The sequence below is a fragment of the Scyliorhinus canicula genome, chromosome 17 (genome assembly GCF_902713615.1).
Source record: "Scyliorhinus canicula chromosome 17, sScyCan1.1, whole genome shotgun sequence".
Classification (NCBI taxonomy): Eukaryota; Metazoa; Chordata; class Chondrichthyes; order Carcharhiniformes; family Scyliorhinidae; genus Scyliorhinus; species Scyliorhinus canicula.
In genome coordinates, this window is record NC_052162.1 from 26,501,480 (window position 1) to 26,522,111 (window position 20,632).

Sequence of the window (20,632 nt, forward strand, 5' to 3'; positions counted from 1 at the left end):
TTCCATTTCGAAGTGAAATGAAATGAAAATCGCTTATTGTCACGAGTAGGCTTCAATGAAGTTACTGTGAAAAGCCCCTAGTCGCCACATTCCGGCGCCTGTCCGGGGAGGCTGGTACGGGAATTGAACCGTGCTGCTGGCCTGCTTGGTCTGCTTTTAAAACCAGCGGTTTAGCTGAGCGAGCTAAACCAGTCACAAGTTCTTATTTTTACGACGTCTTTACTACAAAAAAAGGCGTGCCTTGGGGGAGGGGTGCTTATAATGTTGCCCTAATGCACTGTTTCGTTTTAACGACGACAGGAATTTAACGTGCAGCTCGTAACTCTTAGAAAGTGTGTGTGTGTGGGGGGGGGGGGGGGGGTGATCAACAGCCACTTCTACCCAGCTATTGCACCAAGGGAGCGAGGAGCCCGACACATTCAATCCTTGCCTTCCCGCACCCACCGTGTCAAAGGCGATCTGTTGTGTCAACTCTGGGGGTGGGGGGTGGTGAATGCCGGTTAGGGACAGCGCAGCCCAGCCCTGGCACAGTTCGTCACAGACTTAACAGCTGGGTTTGTAAAATGGGGTGAGGGGAGGGCAGGGGGGGGGGGGGGGGACAAAAAAGAAACTAGCCGGGGGAAGCACCTGTTGTACAAGGTGGGAGTTGCTGCCCTTCAAACCCCTTGTTCAAACCCCACTTCCAGTTGTGTAAGGGAATCCATTCAGAGAGACAGAGTGTAAGGCAGCTGACACCCCTCCGTGGAGGCAAAATCAGATTGTTGCTATTCGCACTCTGTGATGAAATGGATGGAAAATTTGTTATTATTTTTTTTGAAATTGCCACGCGGGCAGCTGCTTTTGCAACATGTTGCAAAAAAGCTGGAGTGTTTTTTTTGTTGCTGTTGTAAGGACTGTGCAGCAGGCTAAAGTTGTGTGATTTCATTAGAACGTGTAGAGAGGAACCGGAGCTGCCAAGTGCTGGTATGCACCAGTGCATTCTCCAGCTTGCCTTGTGTGTGTGTGTGTGTGTTTTTACATAGTTAACAATGGGTTGCAGCTCTCTCAGTTCGAACGCAATGAATCTCAGAGACCATTAGCAGTGAGGATGCCAGGCGGGGCTTATTTAAATATCGAATATGTCAATGTGAGAGTATGTATATAAACAGCTGCTTTCATCTGATTCCCCTGGACTTCAGTTATGAAATTTAAGCGGAGATTAATGCGCCGGGATCTCTATAAACGGTGCAGTCAAAACAAAATCGCCTGCTCTGTGATTATACACGAAGGGGGGGCTGCTGTGGGCGCATTCCTCCCCAGCCCAGGGCTGATTAATAAAAAGTGATCGCGGCTCTAATTGATCGGCCCGTGTCTGTGATGGCGGAGTTGGGCAGCTTTCTGGGAGCTCTGGACACAGACATCCACGCCGTTCCTCTGGGGAATATGCCCGTGCTGGTCCAGGCGGACTCCCCCGGCTTCCTGAGCGAGAGGCTCGGGCAGATCGAAGGCAGGCTCCAGAGGGGAACACCCACCGACTTCGCCCACCTCAAAGGCATCCTCCGCCGGAGGCAGCTCTACTGCAGGACCGGCTTCCACTTGGAGATCTTCCCGAACGGCACAGTGCACGGGACCCGCCAGGATCACAGCAGATTCGGTAAGCTAGAGGGGGAGGATTGTGTCCCTTGCTGCAACTGGTGTCTGCAAAATGCCAGTGTGTGTGTGTGTGTGTGTGGGGAGCTGGGCAGGGGGGCACCTACCCAGCCAGACTCTGCACCATGAGGTTAACTCCACAATGAAGGGTTCTTCACTCTGTTACCTGCTGCTTTACTGGGGGGGGGGGGGGGGGGGATCTGTGACACATGTGAACCTCTCACGTTAATCCTTTTCCCCTCCCTCTTACCCCCAGCCCCCTCGCACACCTTCCCCCACGCAGGGTAAGGTGGAAAAGGCTTCCCAAGATCTCCGGCACCGTGTCTGGTTTAGGGATTTTTTTGACACTGTATTTGTGGGAGGGTGTGAGAGATTGCTGCATTCACAGTCAAACCCCACAGCCTTTGGCCGTCTGCATTGCTGGGGGGGGGGGGGGGGGGGGGGGGGTCACCTCCTTCAGTGGATGTAGAGTTAGAGAGAGAAGCATACAGCCAGAAATACAGAATAGCTGCCCTGAGGGAATGTGGGAGAGTCAAGAGAGGGAGAATCTCACACACACACAGTTAGGGAGGGAGATACTCAATAGGCAACAACCACCCCCCCCCCACCACACACACACACACACAGTTAGGGAGGGAGATACTCAATAGGCAACAACCACCCCCCCCCCCACCCCCACCACACACACACACACACACAGTTAGGGAGGGAGATACTCAATAGGCAACAACCCCCCCCCCCCACACACACACACAGTTAGGGAGGGAGATACTCAATAGGCAACAACCACCCCCCCCCCACCCACACACACACACACAGTTAGGGAGGGAGATACTCAATAGGCAACAACCCCCCCCCCCCCCCCACCCACCCACCCACACACACACACACACACACAGTTAAGGAGGGAGATACACTCAATAGGCAACAACCCCCCCCCCCCCCCACCCACACACACAGTTAGGGGGGGAGATACTCAATAGGCAACCCCCCCCCCACACACACACACACACACACACACACACACAGTTAGGGAGGGAGATACACTCAATAGGCAACAACCCCCCCCCCCCCACCCACACACAGTTAGGGGGGGGAGATACTCAATAGGCAACCCCCCCCCCCCCCCCCCCCCCCACACACACACACACACAAGGACAGAGACTCCTACACAGATTAGGCAGACCGGTTGAGGGAGGCAGTTTAGACAGACACACACACACGCAGCCTGGGATGTGGAGTGAAACAGTTAGCTGGAAGTGGATTGCAGAGAGTCTGATAAATGCAAGGACCCAGAGAGTAGGGAAGAACGATCACTCTTGTTCGTTACACACAGTCCTTTCCATCCCTGTGCCCCCTCCCCCCCAAAGCCCCTTCTCCGCCCTTCCCCATTGAAACAGGTGCCTTGCATCCACTTTGGGAAGTTGAAGAGACTCCTGTCGTCTGCAGAGCCGCTTCCCAGCCCCAGCGCCCGTTCTTACCCAATGCCCAAGCTGCCCCCAGCAACCACTGCCAATTCCTCCCCGTTACTGTCAAACGCCACCTTAAAAACTTTTCTCCAAACTTTTCCACCCCGCCTAGCCCGGGAAGCGATGCAGCAAACATCACACGGGCTGCTTTAAGGTCAAATCAAACAACTTAAAAAATAAATGAAAACTGAAATAATGGAGGAGTTTCTAATTAGAAGCAGATCCTGTGACCTGACACCATGCACCAGCCTGAATCATGCTCTTTTTTTTAATATATAGAATCACTCAAACTTTCTCATTTTAACTCTTTGGTGACCACAACATCATTTCTGTCCCACCTTAAAAATAACTCCTGTTATTTTCTCAACTCGATTGTGCAGTGGATGGCAGAAGGGTTTTTTTTCTGGGTATGTGGGATAGTTGACAGCAGCCAGCTGTGTGTGTGACCATCACTGGACACTGAACTTAGGAACTTCCACTAAAATGTGCCCATTAATCCTCTGTGACTTTTACTGTGCCCTCGGGCGGAGCAGGCTCGCTTGCGTTAATCTAACCGCTCGGGTGGCCGCCACCATTGACAAGTTGCCCTGTCTGTGCAGGAATCCTGGAGTTCATCAGCCTGGCGGTGGGACTGGTCAGTATCCGCGGGGTGGACTCGGGACTTTACCTGGGGATGAATGAGAGAGGCGAACTCTACGGGTCGGTAAGTTCAACGTCTTTCCCGCATTTCTTGTAACTCTAAAGTTCCAGACAACTGGATCAAAGTTTGTAAACAGGGATCTCAAAAATCAGACTGGATTTCCATCAACTGGTTTTGTGTCTCTACTATGTCTGTGTGTTTATGTGTGAGCCTGCGTGTATGTTTGTGTGTGTGCGTGTTCGTGAGTGTATGTCTGTTTCTGTTTGTGTCTGTGTGTATGTCGGAGTGAACACCTGTGTGTGTGCATGTATGTGTATTTGTGTGTGTATGTGTCTGTTTGCATGTCGGTCTATGTCTGTATTTGTGCGTGTGTGTGTTTGTTTGCATGTCTGTGTATGTATGTGTCTGGTTGTATGGCGGTCTGTGTTTGTGTGTGTGTATGTTAGTGCATGTCTGGTATTTGCGCCTGTTTGTGTGTCTGTGTGCATGTCTGTGTGTTTGTGTACGAGTGTCTGTGTGTATGTTTGTATCTGTATGTGTCTACTTGTGTGTGCATTAATGTGTATGCAACTGTGTATGCATGTCTGCGTGTTTGTGTCTGTGTGTATGGGTGTGTTTGTGTGTATCTCTGTGTCTATCTGTACATGTGTGTGTTAGTGTGTGCGCATGACTGTGCATGCCTGTGTGTTTGTGTGTGCACATGACTGTGCATGCCTGTGTGTTTGTGTATGTGCTTGTCTGTTTGCATGCCTGTGTGTTTTTGTCGGTTTGTGTATGTGTGCTTGTGAGTGTGTGTGTGCTTGTGACTGTCTGTGTGCATGCCTGTGTTTGTGTATGTGTGTCTGTGTTTGTGTGTGTGTGTCTGTGTTTGCGAGTGCATGTCTGTGTGTTTGTGTCTGTGGTCAAATTGAATGTTGTTGCAGGAAACGTCACTTTGTCCAGAGTTAGTAGGAGAGGATGTGTGTAGGTGAGAGTCCTGGCAAGAGAACATCATGATGTTACTGTATATACAAAGGAGATCAAGGCAAATCTTACCTCATCCAATCAGGACAAACTCAAACTCTGCACCCCCCGCCCCCACACACACACCTAGGAAATAATCTCAGTTGTTTCGGAAATGATTCTAGGCTGTTTATCTCACCAATTTATCCAGAAGATCTCTCCATTTCTCACCATTGTGTGTAAAGAAACACTTCCTGATATCCGAATTAAAGTTGCCCTTTTTGCCAGTGAGACCTGCCAGTTGTCCTCCTGTCCCGTCTCAAGTTGACAAAAGTTCTGGATTTTCATTTCCCTATCACTTGTGGTTTCCTATGTATCCGCTGTTCCCTTTCAGTCAGCTCCTTTACATAGCTAGTTTATATTTCCATCTTCAAGCTAACACCCCTTTGTACCACAGGGCTGCAATCAAAGGTATCCATGACTTTAAAGTGACTGAGTATTGGCTGGGGAGGGGCAGTGACTATCTTCAGAAGGTAACACTGAACCGCCATTGTGGAAGCAATTGTAGTACCACCAATGGCAAATGTTCACAATGGTGTAGTCCACTTGCACAGAGCTGCCACCCATTCTTCTGCATCCTTATGGGTGGCACTGCTGCCTCAGTGCCAGGGACTCATGTTCAATTCCAGCCTTGGGTGACTGTGTGGAGTTTGCACTTCCTGTGTCTGCGTGGGTTTCCTCAGTGTGCTCCGGTTTCCTCCCACAGTTCAAAAATGTCCAGGTTTGGTGGGGTTACAGGGACGGGGTGGGGGAATGGGCCTAGGTAGGCTGCTCTTTCAGAGGATCAGTGCAGACTCGATGGGCCAAATGGCTTCCTTCTGCACAGTAGGAATTCCATGGTTCTATGGCATCCCTGGATTTGTTTGCTCTTCCCTGGGTGGCAGTCCAGATCTTGCATCCAGAAATGAAAGCTAAGGTTGTGACTTACACAATGTGCACTCAGAAATATGCTATTGTGCACTTGTTTTATTTCAATTGATACAGTTACTGTGGAATCCACAGTGTAATCAGGTGAATCCCATTGCCGTCATTATCCCAGAATATCACCCAACCATTTTGACTTTAAGTAGTTCCCCAAAGTACGGAGATGGGGTTGCTTAAGTTAATTTCCTCTTTAAAATATTTGCTCTGTGGAAATATACCTACCATCTGTTGCAATGTGATATCACCATGGCTCCTGCTACTGTGGTACAGCAGCAAAACTCTGAAGCCTGTTGTTCCTGGCTGGTCCAGACCTGTGCCTAATAGTAAACCCACTATTAAAAGCAATAACGCCCTTTAACTCAACACATCAATCAGAAACAGCAGTATAGACTTGTTCCTTCCCTCAGAAGTTGTTCATTGTTATCAAACAAGTAATGGTTATCCGAGAGAACTAAAATGGATATATTCTGATATTTTTCAGTGTCACACAATGCACAATGTCCCTGTATCACTCACCCTTCCTGACAGGCAAGGTGATTATTGCTGAAGGCTTTCCTCAACAACATTTGTTTGTGTCAGGCGACATGGAAATTACAGCAGTCTTTACGTGACTGTTGTGTAGGCAGCTTTTACAGCAAGGGGAGTTGCACCCCGATTCTTCAGAAGTGCGAGGCAACGCAAACTCGGTCTATTTTATAAATTCAGAACGGTGTTGAATGGCGGTTAGACCAGCCCAGGAAGTCCTTTGTTATGTAACACACATGAACGTGCAATAAGAAAGAGAACTGACAATTATATGTAGTAGCTTTCTTAACCTATAGACATTCCAAATTGCCTGTAACCAATGGAATACTCTTGACTTATAGTCATCGTTGTAATGAAGGGAAACACAGCTGCCACTTTGCTGCTTGTGGGAGTTGGCTGTCAGCAATCATCTCTTTTGGCAGTGTTAGTTGAGGGAAACTATTGGCCAGGAGGTTTATGTTTCTTCAAAAGGTATCATGCAATCGTTTATGTCCAGAGTCTTGATTTATCATCCCGTTCAAAATAAATAATGATCTTTATTAGGGTCACAAGGTAGGCTTACATTAACGTTACTGTGAAAGGCCACTAGTCACCCACTCTGACGCCTGTTCGGGTACACAGAGGGAGAATTCAGAATGTCCAATTCACCTAACAGGCACGTCTTACGGGACCTGTGGGAGGAAACCGGAGCACCCGGAGGAAGCCCATGCAGACACAGAGAATGTGTAGACTCCACAAAGTCAGTGACCCATGCCGGGTATCGAACCTGGGTCCCTGGCGCTGTGAAGCAACCAGTGCTAACCACTGTGCTACCGTGCTGTCCCTAAGTGCCATGATGTGGAGATGCTGGTGTTGGACTTGGGTGGGCACAGTAAGAAGTCTTACAACATCAGGTTAAAGTCCAACAGGTTTGTTTTAAATCACTAGCTTTCGGAGCGCAGCTCCTTCCTCACCTTAGGAAGGATCTGCACTCTGAAAGCTGGTGATTCGAAACAAACCTGCTGGGCTTGAACCTGGTATTGCAAAATTTCTTACTGTGCCCCTAGAGAGCACCAAGCTGAATGCAGCACTCCTCCAGTGCCACACTGAAGTGTTCAAGCCTCTGGAGCAGGACCTGAGCCCACAACCTTCAGACTCCAAGAGTGCTATACCATTGTGCCAAGAGAAGTACAGTTTAGATTTGGCCTGCAACTCCAATGGGGCTATAAAATTGTTGCAATGTTCTGGAATACCAACCTTTAGCTCTATAGTCTATTGGGTGAAGGGTAGGATCACAAATGTGATCCTAAGCCATTAATATTTGTCAGCATATTGTGAGTGGATGCTTTGCCAAGACGACCATTCCTGTGCCTTCTAGCAGTAAGAAATGACCCATTGCCCATGAACGATGGGTTTCACTCTACCATAACTGGGGAAAGGAGAAAACAATTTAGTAGGAATGTTGCAATTTTGTAAATGAATTCCTCTATGCTTTTTAAAAAAATTATAAATTGAGTACCCAATTCATTTTTTCCAATTGAGGGGCAATTTACTGTGGCCGATCCACCTACCCTGCACATCTTTAGGTTGTGGGGGTGAAACGGCATGCAAGCACGGGGAGAATGTGCAAACTCTACACAAACAGTGACCTAGAGCAGGGATCGAACCTGGGACCTCGGCGCAGTGAGGCGGCAGTGCTAACCACTGCGCCACCGTGCTTCCCTCTCCTGCATCATTTTGACATTGCTGTCTACTATCCACGTGCCTCCTCACATCATAACATGAAAATTGCTTTAGGATTGTGAAGCTTCAAGGATGAAGGATGTCCTAGCTGACATCAAATATCAGGGGACAGGAGGCAACTCGCAGCACATATGGTGGAGCAGGCGTGATGGGTTTCTCCTGTTCCTATGTTCCATATGCTTGCTTTCAGTAATTGTTGCTGGCAAACAAGTATGATGGGACAAATTGCATTTAATTTTGACCAGATATTTCTGGCTAGGTCCCAGAGTGTGAGAGAAAGTACAGAAACAGGAATTAAATTGAACAGAGAAAATGAAGGAGACAGATTAAGGAAAGGAAATCACAGAATCACTACAGTGCGGAAGGAGGTCATTCAACCCATCGAGTCTATACCAGCCCTCTGAAACAGTACCCCACTTATGCCAACTCCCCTGCCCTATCCCTCTAACCCCGTGCATTAACCAATCCACCTAGCCTGCATATCTTCGGACAGTGGGAGGACTCGGTGGAAATCCGCGCAGACACGAGGAGACTGTGCACAGGAAATCATGTGAACTAGGAGAAGATGAGTGATGGGGAGGAATAAAGATGCTATGTTTGCCTGGTCCTTGAAGACAATAGAGCTTTCAACAGAACCCATTCAGTTATTTAGAACATGTTTTACTCCCTAAAATCTGAAGAAACATTTTGGAAATAAAAAAAGGGCTATAGGAATTAGCATTCCGTTTTCTCATTTTGCTTTTCATTGAAGTACATAGTCATGGTTTCAGGAATCCTCTTGTAAAAGGCCTCACGCCCCTTTTGAAAATACAACTGGGCATTCTTTTTATTTTTTATTTCTTTCAATTTAGAGTATCAAATCTTTTTTTTTCAATTAAGGGGCATTTGAACGTGACCAATCCACCTACCCTGCACATCTTTGTGTTGTGGGGGTTGACACGGGGAAAACGTGCCAACGCCACACGGACAGTGACCCGGGGCGGGATCGAACCCGGGTCCTTTGCACCGTGAGGCAGCAGTGCTAACCATTGCGCAACAAGTGGGCTTTAAAGGGAAGAGGGAAATAAGTTGCTTCTACAATACATGGACTGTTTTACTGTGAGTGTATGGTTTTCCATTCCTGCAACAGAACTCAAATCTTGAGAGAATGGACAACCATCAGAACGTAGAAGGTCCAATAGTCATTTGCGTTTTCAAATAAAACTAGTCAGATCTTAGGCTGGGGTCAGCTGTGGGTCACACTTGAATGTAAATTGATGGAAGTTGATGATAACCTGTAAATTGGATAACTACCTTTACCTCTGATCCATATGATGTTACAATTACCAGGCTGAGGATCATGCACCATTCCTCAGTCACCAACCTTTCCCACATAGGCTGCTGGTGATAATATGGCTGTTTTTAACATCTGAGCTGAACTTGTAGAGGGCACAACTCATATTTTTGTTGGTGGGTTTCCAGCTTAAGGACTCTCTAATTGACATTATTATTGCGAATAAATGCATTGAAACTGGCACAGGTTAACTTTAATCACCACGTGAACTCCCGAGTTTACTCATGTGGTTTTATGTCAAGACAAGTGCTTCTATAAAGCTGGGTTTGTACAACAGGATTGTAATGATGACATTCCTGTATAATTATAAACATTATGGAAAAATATGAATTGACGTGTTTTCAATATTTCCTTTAATTAAGGTTTAACTAAAATATAGATTGCATATCACTCAATCCAACGAAAAGAAATTTAACTTTACCCCAACAATCATATTCACTCCTTTAGTTCGGTCCACCACACAGAGTAGCAGACGGCAAATGTTTACCTTGTCCTGTGACATTTCAGTGAGTGAAGCGGGCACCCACACCCCAACAGAGTACCTGTCATTCACTTAGTGTGCTCCATATGAACAGCAGATAGTCGTTTAAAATGGATATACCTTTACACTTACATCAGGGACATTTAAAAAAAAAACTTTCTGGTTGAAACAAATAATTCAAAGCTTTGTGTCAGTCTGAGACTTTTGAGTGCTCTACCTGTGGTTCCCCTCCCCCACTGAGCAGGATTTCTTTCACCCTCGAGGGCTTACACTGCTGCTTCCTGTCACCGCCACAACAGGATGATCTACCGTTAATACAAGCCTGATTGTTCAAAAGGTGACATGTTCCCATGGAGCAGGACTGGCCCTACCAGTTCTTTTGCTCTGTTTCTGACATCCCCCACTCCCTCCCAAACGGTGCGTATGCCTGTTCCACAGAGCTCCCTCTAGTGTGTTATTTGAGAACTGCCCGAACCCACCCAAACTAAAGCAGCTCAATTCAAAAATCAATTACAAACAGAAAATGCTGGAAATACTCAGCAGATCTGATCTGGCAGCGTCCTTGGGGATGCCAGGGCTAAAACTTCAACAAGGTTTCACTCTCCAGATGTTGCCGTAACCTGCTGTGCATTTCCAGCATTTTCTATTTGTATTACGAATGTCCAGCATCTAACGTATTTTGCTTTGTTTTTGCATTTAAATATTAATCTATTTTGCAAGACCTTCAGGCTTGAAATGTATTGCCGTAATTTTGTCGGGACTAAGAGGCCCATGAATGTCGGGACTAAGAGGCCCACACCAACAAGCCTGGACTTGCAGAGGCCTACCGACTGAACTGGCTTGGGACAATTCACACCTCTTTAACCTGGAGTTACCTCTCTCTCTGCATCTTTGATGATTTGATTGCCTGCAGGTGCTCGCATTCCGGGGCATCTCTGACTGTGTCTATATATGATGTGGAGATGCCGGCGTTGGACTGGGGTGAGCACAGTAAGAAGTCTTACAACACCAGGTTAAAGTCCAACAGGTTTGTTTCAAACACGAGCTTTCGGAGCACGGCTCCTTCTTCAGGTGAAAGGAGGAAGGCTGAAGAAGGAGCCGTGCTCCGAAAGCTCGTGTTTGAAACAAACCTGTTGGACTTTAACCTGGTGTTGTAAGACTTCTTACTGTGTCTATATAAACATTTCTGGAACAAGCCTTTCCATTCACCTGAAGAAGGAGCTGTGCTCCGAAAGCTCGTGTTTGAAACAAACCTGTTGGACTTTAACCTGGTGTTGTAAGACTTCTTACTGTGCTCACCCCAGTCCAACGCCGGCATCTCCACATCATGAATATCTGGAGTAGGAATATATCCATTGCATTACTGGGTACTCATTTAAAGTTCACGCATAGGCAGCACAGTGGCGCAGTGGTTAGCATTGCTGCCTACGGCTCCGAGGTCCCAGGTTCGATCCCGGCTCTGGGTCACTGACCGTGTGGAGTTTGCACATTCTCCCCGTGTTTGCGTGGGTTTCGCCCCCACAACCCGAAGATGTGCAGGTTGCAAGGCCACGCTAAATTGCCCCTTAAATGGAAAAAAATTAATTCAGCACTCTAAATTTAAAAGAAAAAAGTTGGGCAGCACGGTGGCACAGTGGGTTAGCCCTGCTGCCTCACAGCGCCGAGGTCCCAGGTTCGATCCCGACTCTGGGTTAAGTCCGTGTGGAGTTTGCACATTCTCCCTGTGTTTGTGTGGGTTTCGCCCCCACAACCCAAAGATGTGCAGGGTAGGTGGATTAGCCACACTAAATTGCCCCTTAATTGGAAACAAAATTAATTGGGTACTCTAAATTTTTTTTTTTTAAAAAGTTCACACATGGGGTCCAAACATGACCTTTGCCATAGAAACTGCCAAAATGTGGTAATCCAAAAGATTTAATTTTGTGACCTTCTCCATCAAAAATGTCGGTAAAGACAATTAAAATGACAGGTGTTTACTTTGAATTCCCCCATTAATCCACTCTTCTACAATTTCCCCGCTCTCTTTAAATTGAGATACCGAGTAACGTTAGACAAACTCCTTGTTAAAGCGGTCACTCTTGAAGTACGGAACCTTGCCAGCAAGTATCGGCACCTCTTTGTTTTGATGTCGTACCTGGTCCTAATGTCTCCTGCACTTCCATCAGGGCAAAGTGGACAGTGCTACTGACCTTTCCTCAAGGTAATGAGGTCAACTGTACTGTCCCTGCCACCACCCAGACTTAGACTTAAAACATACGTGGAATTGAACCTGTGGGTTTCAGATTTGCATTTACCAATTGGTTGTCTTTGGGTGCTGTGTAATCTGCTCCCTCACTGTTCTTTAGCAGAGAGTGGATGGATGAAGCACAGCTGGTGGCAGGAATGGCCAAAGTAATAATAATCCTTGTTATTGTCACAAGTAGGCTTACATTAACACTGCAATGAAGTTACTGTGAAAAGCCCCTAGTCGCCACACTCCAGCGCCTGTTCGGGTACACAGAGAGAGAGTTCAGAATGTCCAGTTCACCTAACAAGCACGTCTTTTGAGATTTGTGGGAGGAAACCGAAGCACCCGGAGGAAACCCACGCAGACACAGGGGGAACGTGCCGACTCCGCACAGACAGTGACCCAAGCCGGGAATCGAACCTGGGACTCTTGACGCTGTGAAGAAAAGTGCTAACCGCTGTGCTACCGCACTGCCCAAAAGTGACTGAGCTTCCAACTTTCCTCTTTCCCTGTGGACAGCACTGTATCCCAATCAGTTGTTTCACAGTTTCAAAGGCGTACAGAGATTCCGGTTAATTATTTTTTCAAACAAGGAAAAAAATGGAGTGATCATTTAAAAAAAAAAAAATTTAGAGTACTCAATTCCAAACCCTGTGGAAAAGAGAGAATTGTTTCCTTACAAATCAAAATAATTTCACTGATAAATAAGGCAATTCTGGCAAAATTAACTTCAGTTCCCTTAGACTACATCATATCTCCAACACAACTTAACTACTGTCCCCTGACAGAGAGAGAGAGACAGAGAGAGAGAATTCATATCTTCAAGAAAAGGGAATGGCTTCTGCTTTAGTGAGAACTCAGTTTTACTGCCAGGTTTTACACTTTAACCAGAAAATGTCAATGTTGTTTGGCATATGTGAAGCGGTACATAGTTTAGCAATTCTGCTGGTCATTTGGATTCTGCTAGTAGATTGCTTTCTATTAAAGAAATCCAGTTGTTTAACTTCTCACTGCTGCAAAGCAATTATTAGAATTGAACAGGCACCTTAGATTTCCATTACATAGGGGGCAGCACAGTGGTCAGCACTGCTGCCTCGCGGCACCGAGGACCTGGGTCACTGTCCATGTGGAGTTTGCACATTCTCCCCGTGTCTGCGTGGGTCTCACCCCCACAACCCAAAGATGTGTAGGATGGGTGGAGTGGGGATGCTAAATTGCCCCTTAACTGGAAACATTTAAAAAAAATGATTCCCATCTCTAAGTTGCGCTCTTTCTTATTTAAATGTCATGGAATTTGGTGTGTAGAAGGAGGCCATTTGGCCCATCGAGTCAGCACCGGCCCTGTAAAGACATTACATTAAACACCTCCACCCTCTCCCAGTAACCCAACCTAACCTTTTTGGACAGTAAAGGCAATTTAGCGTGGCCAATCCAGCCTAACCATTTGTTGGTTACTAGCTCCTGGTTTGAGTGACATTGGACCCAATTTTAACTCCTGTGCAAGTAGCTGGGTTTTGAGGGAGTTAAAATCTTACCCACTGTTCTTATTGTTATCGGATATGAAGCGGAAAGAAGTTCAACAACTTTACCCTCAACTTATTAAATAGAATGTAGGAAAATGTAGGAAATAAATAGCACTGAAAGTACATGTAATACACCTTCTAATTCATATCTTTTTTCTTTCTTACAGAAAAAATTAACGTCCGAGTGTGTTTTCCGGGAGCAATTTGAGGAGAACTGGTACAATACCTACGCATCAACTTTGTATAAACACTTAGATACTGGGAGACATTATTATGTGGCTTTGAATAAAGATGGTTCCCCACGGGAAGGATATAGGACTAAACGGCATCAAAAATTTACTCACTTTTTACCTAGGCCCGTGGACCCTGAAAAGGTACCAACATTATACAGAGATCTCTTTAACTATAGTTGATAATCTCCACTGCCTTGCAAGTGTTGTACATATGCGGGAGCTTTTGCTATTCTGGGGAGCTGTGCCAACAAGAAACCCGTGGCCATTTCTGCGATTACCATTTTGGTTGAATTCATTACCACTCTTAATACTATCAAGCCTTTATGAAGTGCACAGTCCCAGGATTTTTTTTTAATACTCACACATCTATATTCTCCACTGAATTTTGCTTCTAGGTATTTGTTGAGGAGGCGAGGAACGTAAAGACTCGCAGACAATGGACATTTTTATTGCTGGAGAGAAATGAGAGGCCACTAAGTGGTGATAAACGCTGCTGCAAATAAAGAAGCTTTGAGCTAAAAAGTTATATATTTATCAAAAGTCGATATATTTCAGACCTGTGGATGACACACTGCTGAAAGCAGATATTTACTATGTTAGACAGAAGAGAAGAGCGAAGATGATATACGATTCCCAGTCTTTCGAATGGGCTAAAATTATTACCATGGACACTGTACAAATGAACAAACACTATTTATAGAAATGTCAATATTCTATTTATTTTATATATTTATTTATTACATAGACTATATTTTTTAAGACAATGTATAGACCAGATTGCCGTCTGGAGGGATTAGATCCTGCTGGAATGTAAATGACCACTTTTAAGTTATGAAGATCTATGAATGTTGAGTTTTAAAAAAGGTTATGGACAATAAAAAAAAACACTTTGTTAAAAGCAAGAAGTATATTGTACAATTAACATGTTGCTTGTTCACTCTTAATAAAAAGAAATCATTATGACTGAAACTTAACATTTTACAAATATTCCAAAATATTTCGAATCCGTTACATAGTAAAACCGTTTATTCTCCAACCTGCCAGGCAAGTGTGATGTTAATTTAATTGCTTTAAAAAAACTAATTTGCAGCTCATCTCTTTATTAGCATTTAGCATATTTGACCAATTATCTTTCGTTATTGCTTCTTTCCCTTCTCTTGTGGTCAGTTCCACAGAAACTTTATTCTTATGTATATAAGCGCAGCTGACATGTTGCTCAGCAAAATATTCACTTATTGTTTTTTTAAAATGGCGATGGACTTGCTTTATATGTTTCTAGTCATTTCTGTTCTTCTAACCTTTTGTTGTATCACCGTGTGTAACACCCTCATTCGTTTACCGGATTCAACTACTTTTCAGGTGGGGGGGGGTCAACATTAAAATACTTCTGATCCACAAGGCAGAGTAAAAGTCTTAAACTGTGTAACACAAGTTCAGTGGACGCAGACTTGCAAGTTAAGATTGATTAAGTTACAGATCATATCATAGAATGCATACAGTGCAGGAGGCCATTCAGCCCATCGAGTCTGCACTGGCCCCTTGAATGCGCACCCTACCTAGGTCCACTCACCCATCCACCCCGTAATCCCACAAACTGACCTGCACATCCCTGGACACTAAGGGACAATTTAGCATGTGCGATCCATCTAACCCGCACATCTTTGGACTGTGGGAGGAAACCAGAGTACCCGGAGGAAACCCACGCAGATACGGGGAGTGCGTGCACTCCACACAGGCAGTGCCCTTTCAAAACATATTTCTATAGGAAGAAAGGAATTTTAAAATGAAAAGATAAATAATCGGGAATAGTTTTCCCTCCAAAAAAAGCCAAAAGCCTTTTCCTTTTTTAAAAATAAATTTAGAGCACCCAATTATTTTTTCCAATTAAGGGGCAATTTAGTGTGGCCAATTCACCTAACCTGCACATCTTTGGGTTGTGGGGGCGAAACCCACGCAGACACGGGGAGAATGTGCAAACTCCACACGGACAGTGACCCAGGGCCGGGATTCGAACCCGGGTCCTCAGCACCGTGAGGCAGCAATGCTAACCACTTCAGATAAATGCAACCTCCGTGTTTGTTAGTAGATTCAGAAATATTGGAAATGCTCCAAATGAGGTAGCCTAATTTCACATTTTCTGAGGAACTATTCCCTAACCCTCCCCAGGCAATATTCTACCTTCAGCACTCACCTATCCATTCCGTTTTTAGGGCCTTCTATCTTTTCCTCCCCTTAATCGACAATGGAATGTTTTCCGTGCCATTATTTGCTTTTGAAGGCTTTTTGCTCCAAGCTTTTATGGAGTGGTCAGATATTGGCAAATGGTTTGGTCACCTTCTGCTAATGTTCTATGTCGGACGTTTGCAATTGGAATATATTTGATGTGGTTACGCAATAGCTGAACCAGCTGAGGATGTTTACAGTAACCAGCCACACTCCCCACCACATAACTCCCTGGGCACCCTATCCGTTAACAACCTCAGCAAGATTTTCTTTCTTACAAACAAAGGAATATAGCACTCTTTAAGATCAAAATGTGAGTTTCCAAATCACGGTTGTGGGTGGCACATGCCTCAGTGGTTAGCACTGCTGCCTCAGGGCGCCAAGGACCTGGATTCGATCCCGGCCCCGGGTCACTGTCTGTTGTGTCAAGTTTTCACATTCTCCCTGCGTCCGCATGTGTCTCACCCCCACGACCCAAAGATGTGGAGGGTAGGTGGATTGGCCACACTAAATTGCCCCTTAATTGGGAAAAACAAAAGTATTGGGTAGTCTACATTTAAAAAAAAACACACTACGGATGTATTCCAGCCTTTTGTACTAGTCACCAGAATTTGGTTAAACTTTCAGAACAAACCACTAAGGCAGCGAGTGCTCTTTTAGGGTAAGGGTGATGGTGGTGCACTGTGAGGAAGTTAGGGCTGGAGTTGCTTTCTGTTTGTGTTTACTGGGATGAGGAATGTCAATAGTGGGGGATGAAACATTTACCACTTTTGCACTTGGTAGCAACAAGCATTCCAGAGTGGAATCTGGGTGCAGAGTAAAACTCTTCTCCACTCTCAGATATGTGCCTTTAATCTTGTAGCGAGACTGATTTTTCCGACTTCCCACGTCAATATCCTTAAAGCTCGATTAAATATATAGTTGAGCCAAATTTTTGTAACTTATGCTGTGAGCTCACACCCACCTGGTAAGGAATTGACATGACAGTCCCTCAAACTGCATTTGGAGGTTCCAAGTCACTCACCACCCCGACTTGGAAATATATCCGTCGTTCCTTCACTGTGTCTGGGTCAAAATCCTGGAACTCCTTCCCTAACATCACTGTGGGTGTACCTACACCCACAGGGACTGCAGCGGTTCAACAAGGCCACTCACCGTCACCTTCTGAAGGGTAACGTAGCACAGTGGTTAGCACTGTTGTTTCACAGCGTCAGGGTCCCTGGTTTGATTCCTGCTTGGATCACTGTCTGTGCAGAGTCTGCGTGGGTTTCCTCCGGGTGCTCCGGTTTCCTCCCACAAATCCCAAAAGACGTGCTGTTAGGTAATTTGGACATTCTGAATTCTCCCTCTGCGCACCCGAACAGACGGCAGAATATGGCAGCTAGGGGCTTTTCACAGTAACTTCATTGCCGTGTTAATGGGCCGACTTGTGACAATAAAGATTATTATTAAATGGTGGGGGGCAATAAATGTCGGCCTAACCAGCGATATTCTGGCCAATAACCACCATGGTTTGCGGACCTATTGTTTCAAGGCCCAGACAAATAAAAATGAAGTTTAAATAAAACAGTGGGTGTGGAGGTTTTCAAATATTTGGAGGCAGCGTAAAATATTCCACATTTTATTTGTTGAATTCAAGGGGCAAGTGAAGAAATATCAGTTGGAATGAATGAAAGCACTTTAACAAAAGTAAAAATCAAAATTGGAAAAGGGAAACATGAAATAATACACTTTGCAGTTTTCAAACAGGAACCAGAATGAAAGAGAGGAAAAATGAAGTAGTGTTCAATAGAGTAAAAGATCGCTCAGGAAAATCAGTGCTTTTACTGCAATTGCAACCCCGAAGGCCAGTGACTCTGAAATTGGCAAACGTTTTGTGTACCTCAATCTTGAATAAGGAACAAACACAGTAAACAGCAACGGCCAGGAGGGAGTAGAACATACAGTGCAGCAGGAGGCCATTCGACCCATCGAGTCTGCACCGACCCACTTAAGCCCTCACTTCCACCCTATCCACGTAACCCAATAACCCCTCCTAACCGTTTTGGTCACTAAGGGCAATTTATCATGGCCAATCCACCTACCTGCATGTCTTTGGACTGTGGGAGGAAACCGGAGCACCCGGAGGAAACCCACGCAGATGCGGGGAGAACGTGCCGACTCCGCACAGTGACCCAGCGGGGAACCGAACCTGGGACCCTGGCACTGTGAAGCCACTGTGCTACCGTGCTGCCCACAAGAAACGCAGAATGAGGGACTTCTGAGAGATGAAAAAAAAAGATGCAGAATGAGGGAGTATTCTGACTGTATTCCAATTGAGTAAACAGAGATGTCACGATAAACCATTAGAACACTTCAGGCTGAGCCTTATTGTCTCTTCCCAGGAATTTATTGTTTTATAGAATCTATGTCTATTGCAGAAGATGAATTATCGAATTTACAGTGCAGAAGGAGGCCGTTTGGCCTATGGAGTCTGCACCGATTCTTAGAAAGAGCATCCTACTTAATCCCACACCTCCACCCATACCAGCCTCCCCGAACAGGTGCCGGAAGGTGGCGACTAGGGGCTTTTCACAGTAACTTCATTGAAGCCTACTCGTGCCAATAAGCGATTTTCATTTCATTTCATTTCACCCTATCCACGTAACCCGGTAACTCCAGCTAACCTTTTTTGGACACCTATCACGGCCAATCCACCTAACCTGCATATTTTTGGACTGCGGGACAAAACCGGAGCACCGAGGGGAAACTCACGCAGACGCGGGGAGAACGTGCGGACTCCTCACAGACAGTGGCCCAAGTTGGGAATCGAACCTGCGACCCTGGAGCTGTGAAGCAACTGTGCTAACCACAGTGCTACCGTGCTGCCCACAAGAGATGCTGAGCGAGGGACATCTGCGAATTACTGAAGAGCTGTCCTGTGCAGCCTTAAAATTAATCCCAATTTCCTTGAGAGTTCGCAAGAGCCCGTGAGTGAGGAACCAAAAGGAGACCAGCTAAATACAGCAGCAACCTATAGCAATTAGTGACACCATATAAGGGAGCCAGTTAGCTCAGCACTCGTCTGTGGTTCAGAATAAAGTCAACAATGTGAGTTCAATTCCTGTTCCAGCTGATGGCATCTTAGACCTGCCTCCTTGTCCAGCCCCCGAGAATGGAAGGCGATGGGCAAAGCACCACGGACAAAAACACCTCAGCGATCACTAGACAATGAGGCTGACTTTGGGCAGTGTACTCATGGAACATAATGGAACAACAGCTACAAATAATAACCGCTTACCTACCCAATCAATACTCCGAGGAAGGAATGACATGGGGAAATTCCATTAAAATGATATTGTTTCTGAAGGCTAGTCAAACATTTAGCAGGGCAGCACAGTGGTGAGCACTGCTGTCTCACAGCGCTGAGGTCCCAGGTTCGATCCCGGCTCTGGGTCACTGTCCGTGTGGCAAACTTTGGCTCCAACTCCGTCTACAAGTTTGCTGATGTCATGACTGTAGTGGGTCAGATCTTGAACAACGCTGAGTCAGAGTAGCGGAGGAAGATAGGGAACTTAGTGGCGTGGTGTAACGACAACAATCTCTCCCTCAATGTCAGCTAAACGAAGGAGTTGGTCATTGCCTTCAGGAAGCAAAGTATCGAACTAACTGTCTGCATCAATGGTGCCGTGGTGGAGATGGTTGACAGTTTCAAATTCCTAGGTGTGCACATCACACCAGTAATCTGTCCTGGTCCACCCACATTGACGTTATGATCAAGAAAGCACAACAGCGCCTATGCTTCCTCAGGAAACTAAGAAAATTTGGCATGTCCACATTGACTCTTACCAACTTTTATAGATGCACCATAGAAAGCATTCTAACTGGCTGCATCACAGCCTGGTATGGCAACTGCTCGCCCCAAGACCGCAAGAAACTGTAAAGAGTCATGAATACCACCCAGTCCATCACACAAAACCGCCAGCTGCTTTGGGAAAGCAGGCAGCATATGAAAGACCCCTCCCACCCAGCTTGTTCACTCTTCCAACTTCTTCCATCAGGCAGGAGATAGAAAAGTCTGAGAACACGCACTAACAGATTCCAAAACAGCTTCTTCCCCGCTGTTGCCAGGTTCCGGACTGATCTGATCTTTTCACTCATCTTCTCTATTGAGCAGCACTACACTCCACATGCCCACCCGATGCCCGTATCTATATATTTACATTGTGTATTTATGTATGCCATATTTTTTCTATGGATGGAATGATCTGTCTGGATCGCACGCAGAATAATACTTTTCACTGTACCTCAGTACACGTGACAATACACAATCCAAATCAAAAGGTTTTAAATTTTATTTTTATAAATTTAAAATACCCAATTTTTTTTTTCCAATTACGGGGCAATTGAGCGTGCCCAATCCACCTAGCCTGCACATCCTTTTTGAGTTGTGGGTGGGGGTGAGCCCCAAACAAACACGGAGAGAATGTGTAAAGCCCACATGGACAGTAACCCGGGGCCGGGATTGCACCCAGGTCCTTGGCGCCACGAGATAGCAGTGCTAACCACTCTGTCACCCCATTTCAAGGTATTTTGAATGCATAAAAATTATTACAGATTAATTTAATAATTATCTTGCAAATGTTATCATTTTATGCCCAACGCCATTTCTAGCGCTAGTGAGTTAATTTCATTAACTCACCTTCTTGGCGGGAATGCCAG

General features: G+C 45.7%; 1 protein-coding gene across 2 annotated transcripts; it reads left to right on the forward strand.

Annotated features, from left to right (window-relative positions):
• The first annotated feature begins 959 nt into the window (after positions 1-959).
• fgf16 (fibroblast growth factor 16) lies at positions 960-14,616 on the forward strand. 2 transcript variants are annotated; one of them, XM_038776192.1, is made up of 4 exons: positions 960-1,633; positions 3,698-3,801; positions 13,643-13,849; positions 14,104-14,616. In XM_038776192.1, exons 1-4 carry the CDS (start codon positions 1,357-1,359, stop codon positions 14,209-14,211), a joined length of 696 nt encoding a protein of 231 aa, XP_038632120.1. In that variant the 5' UTR covers positions 960-1,356; the 3' UTR covers positions 14,212-14,616. The 2 variants fall into 2 exon arrangements, with proteins under 2 accessions (XP_038632120.1, XP_038632121.1); XM_038776193.1 differs by having other exon boundaries at positions 13,643-14,616.
• The last annotated feature ends 6,016 nt before the right edge of the window (positions 14,617-20,632 follow it).

What these genes read in the sequence shown, in the direction of transcription:
- fgf16 (XM_038776192.1), top strand. Translation starts at nt 1,357, where the DNA reads ATGGCGGAGTTGGGCAGCTTTCTGGGAGCTCTGGACACAGACATCCAC. An exon ending in CCAGGATCACAGCAGATTCG is followed by an intron (nt 1,634 to 3,697) that starts GTAAGCTAGAGG and finishes CTGTCTGTGCAG; the next exon opens with GAATCCTGGAGTTCATCAGC. An exon ending in GAGGCGAACTCTACGGGTCG is followed by an intron (nt 3,802 to 13,642) that starts GTAAGTTCAACG and finishes TCTTTCTTACAG; the next exon opens with AAAAAATTAACGTCCGAGTG.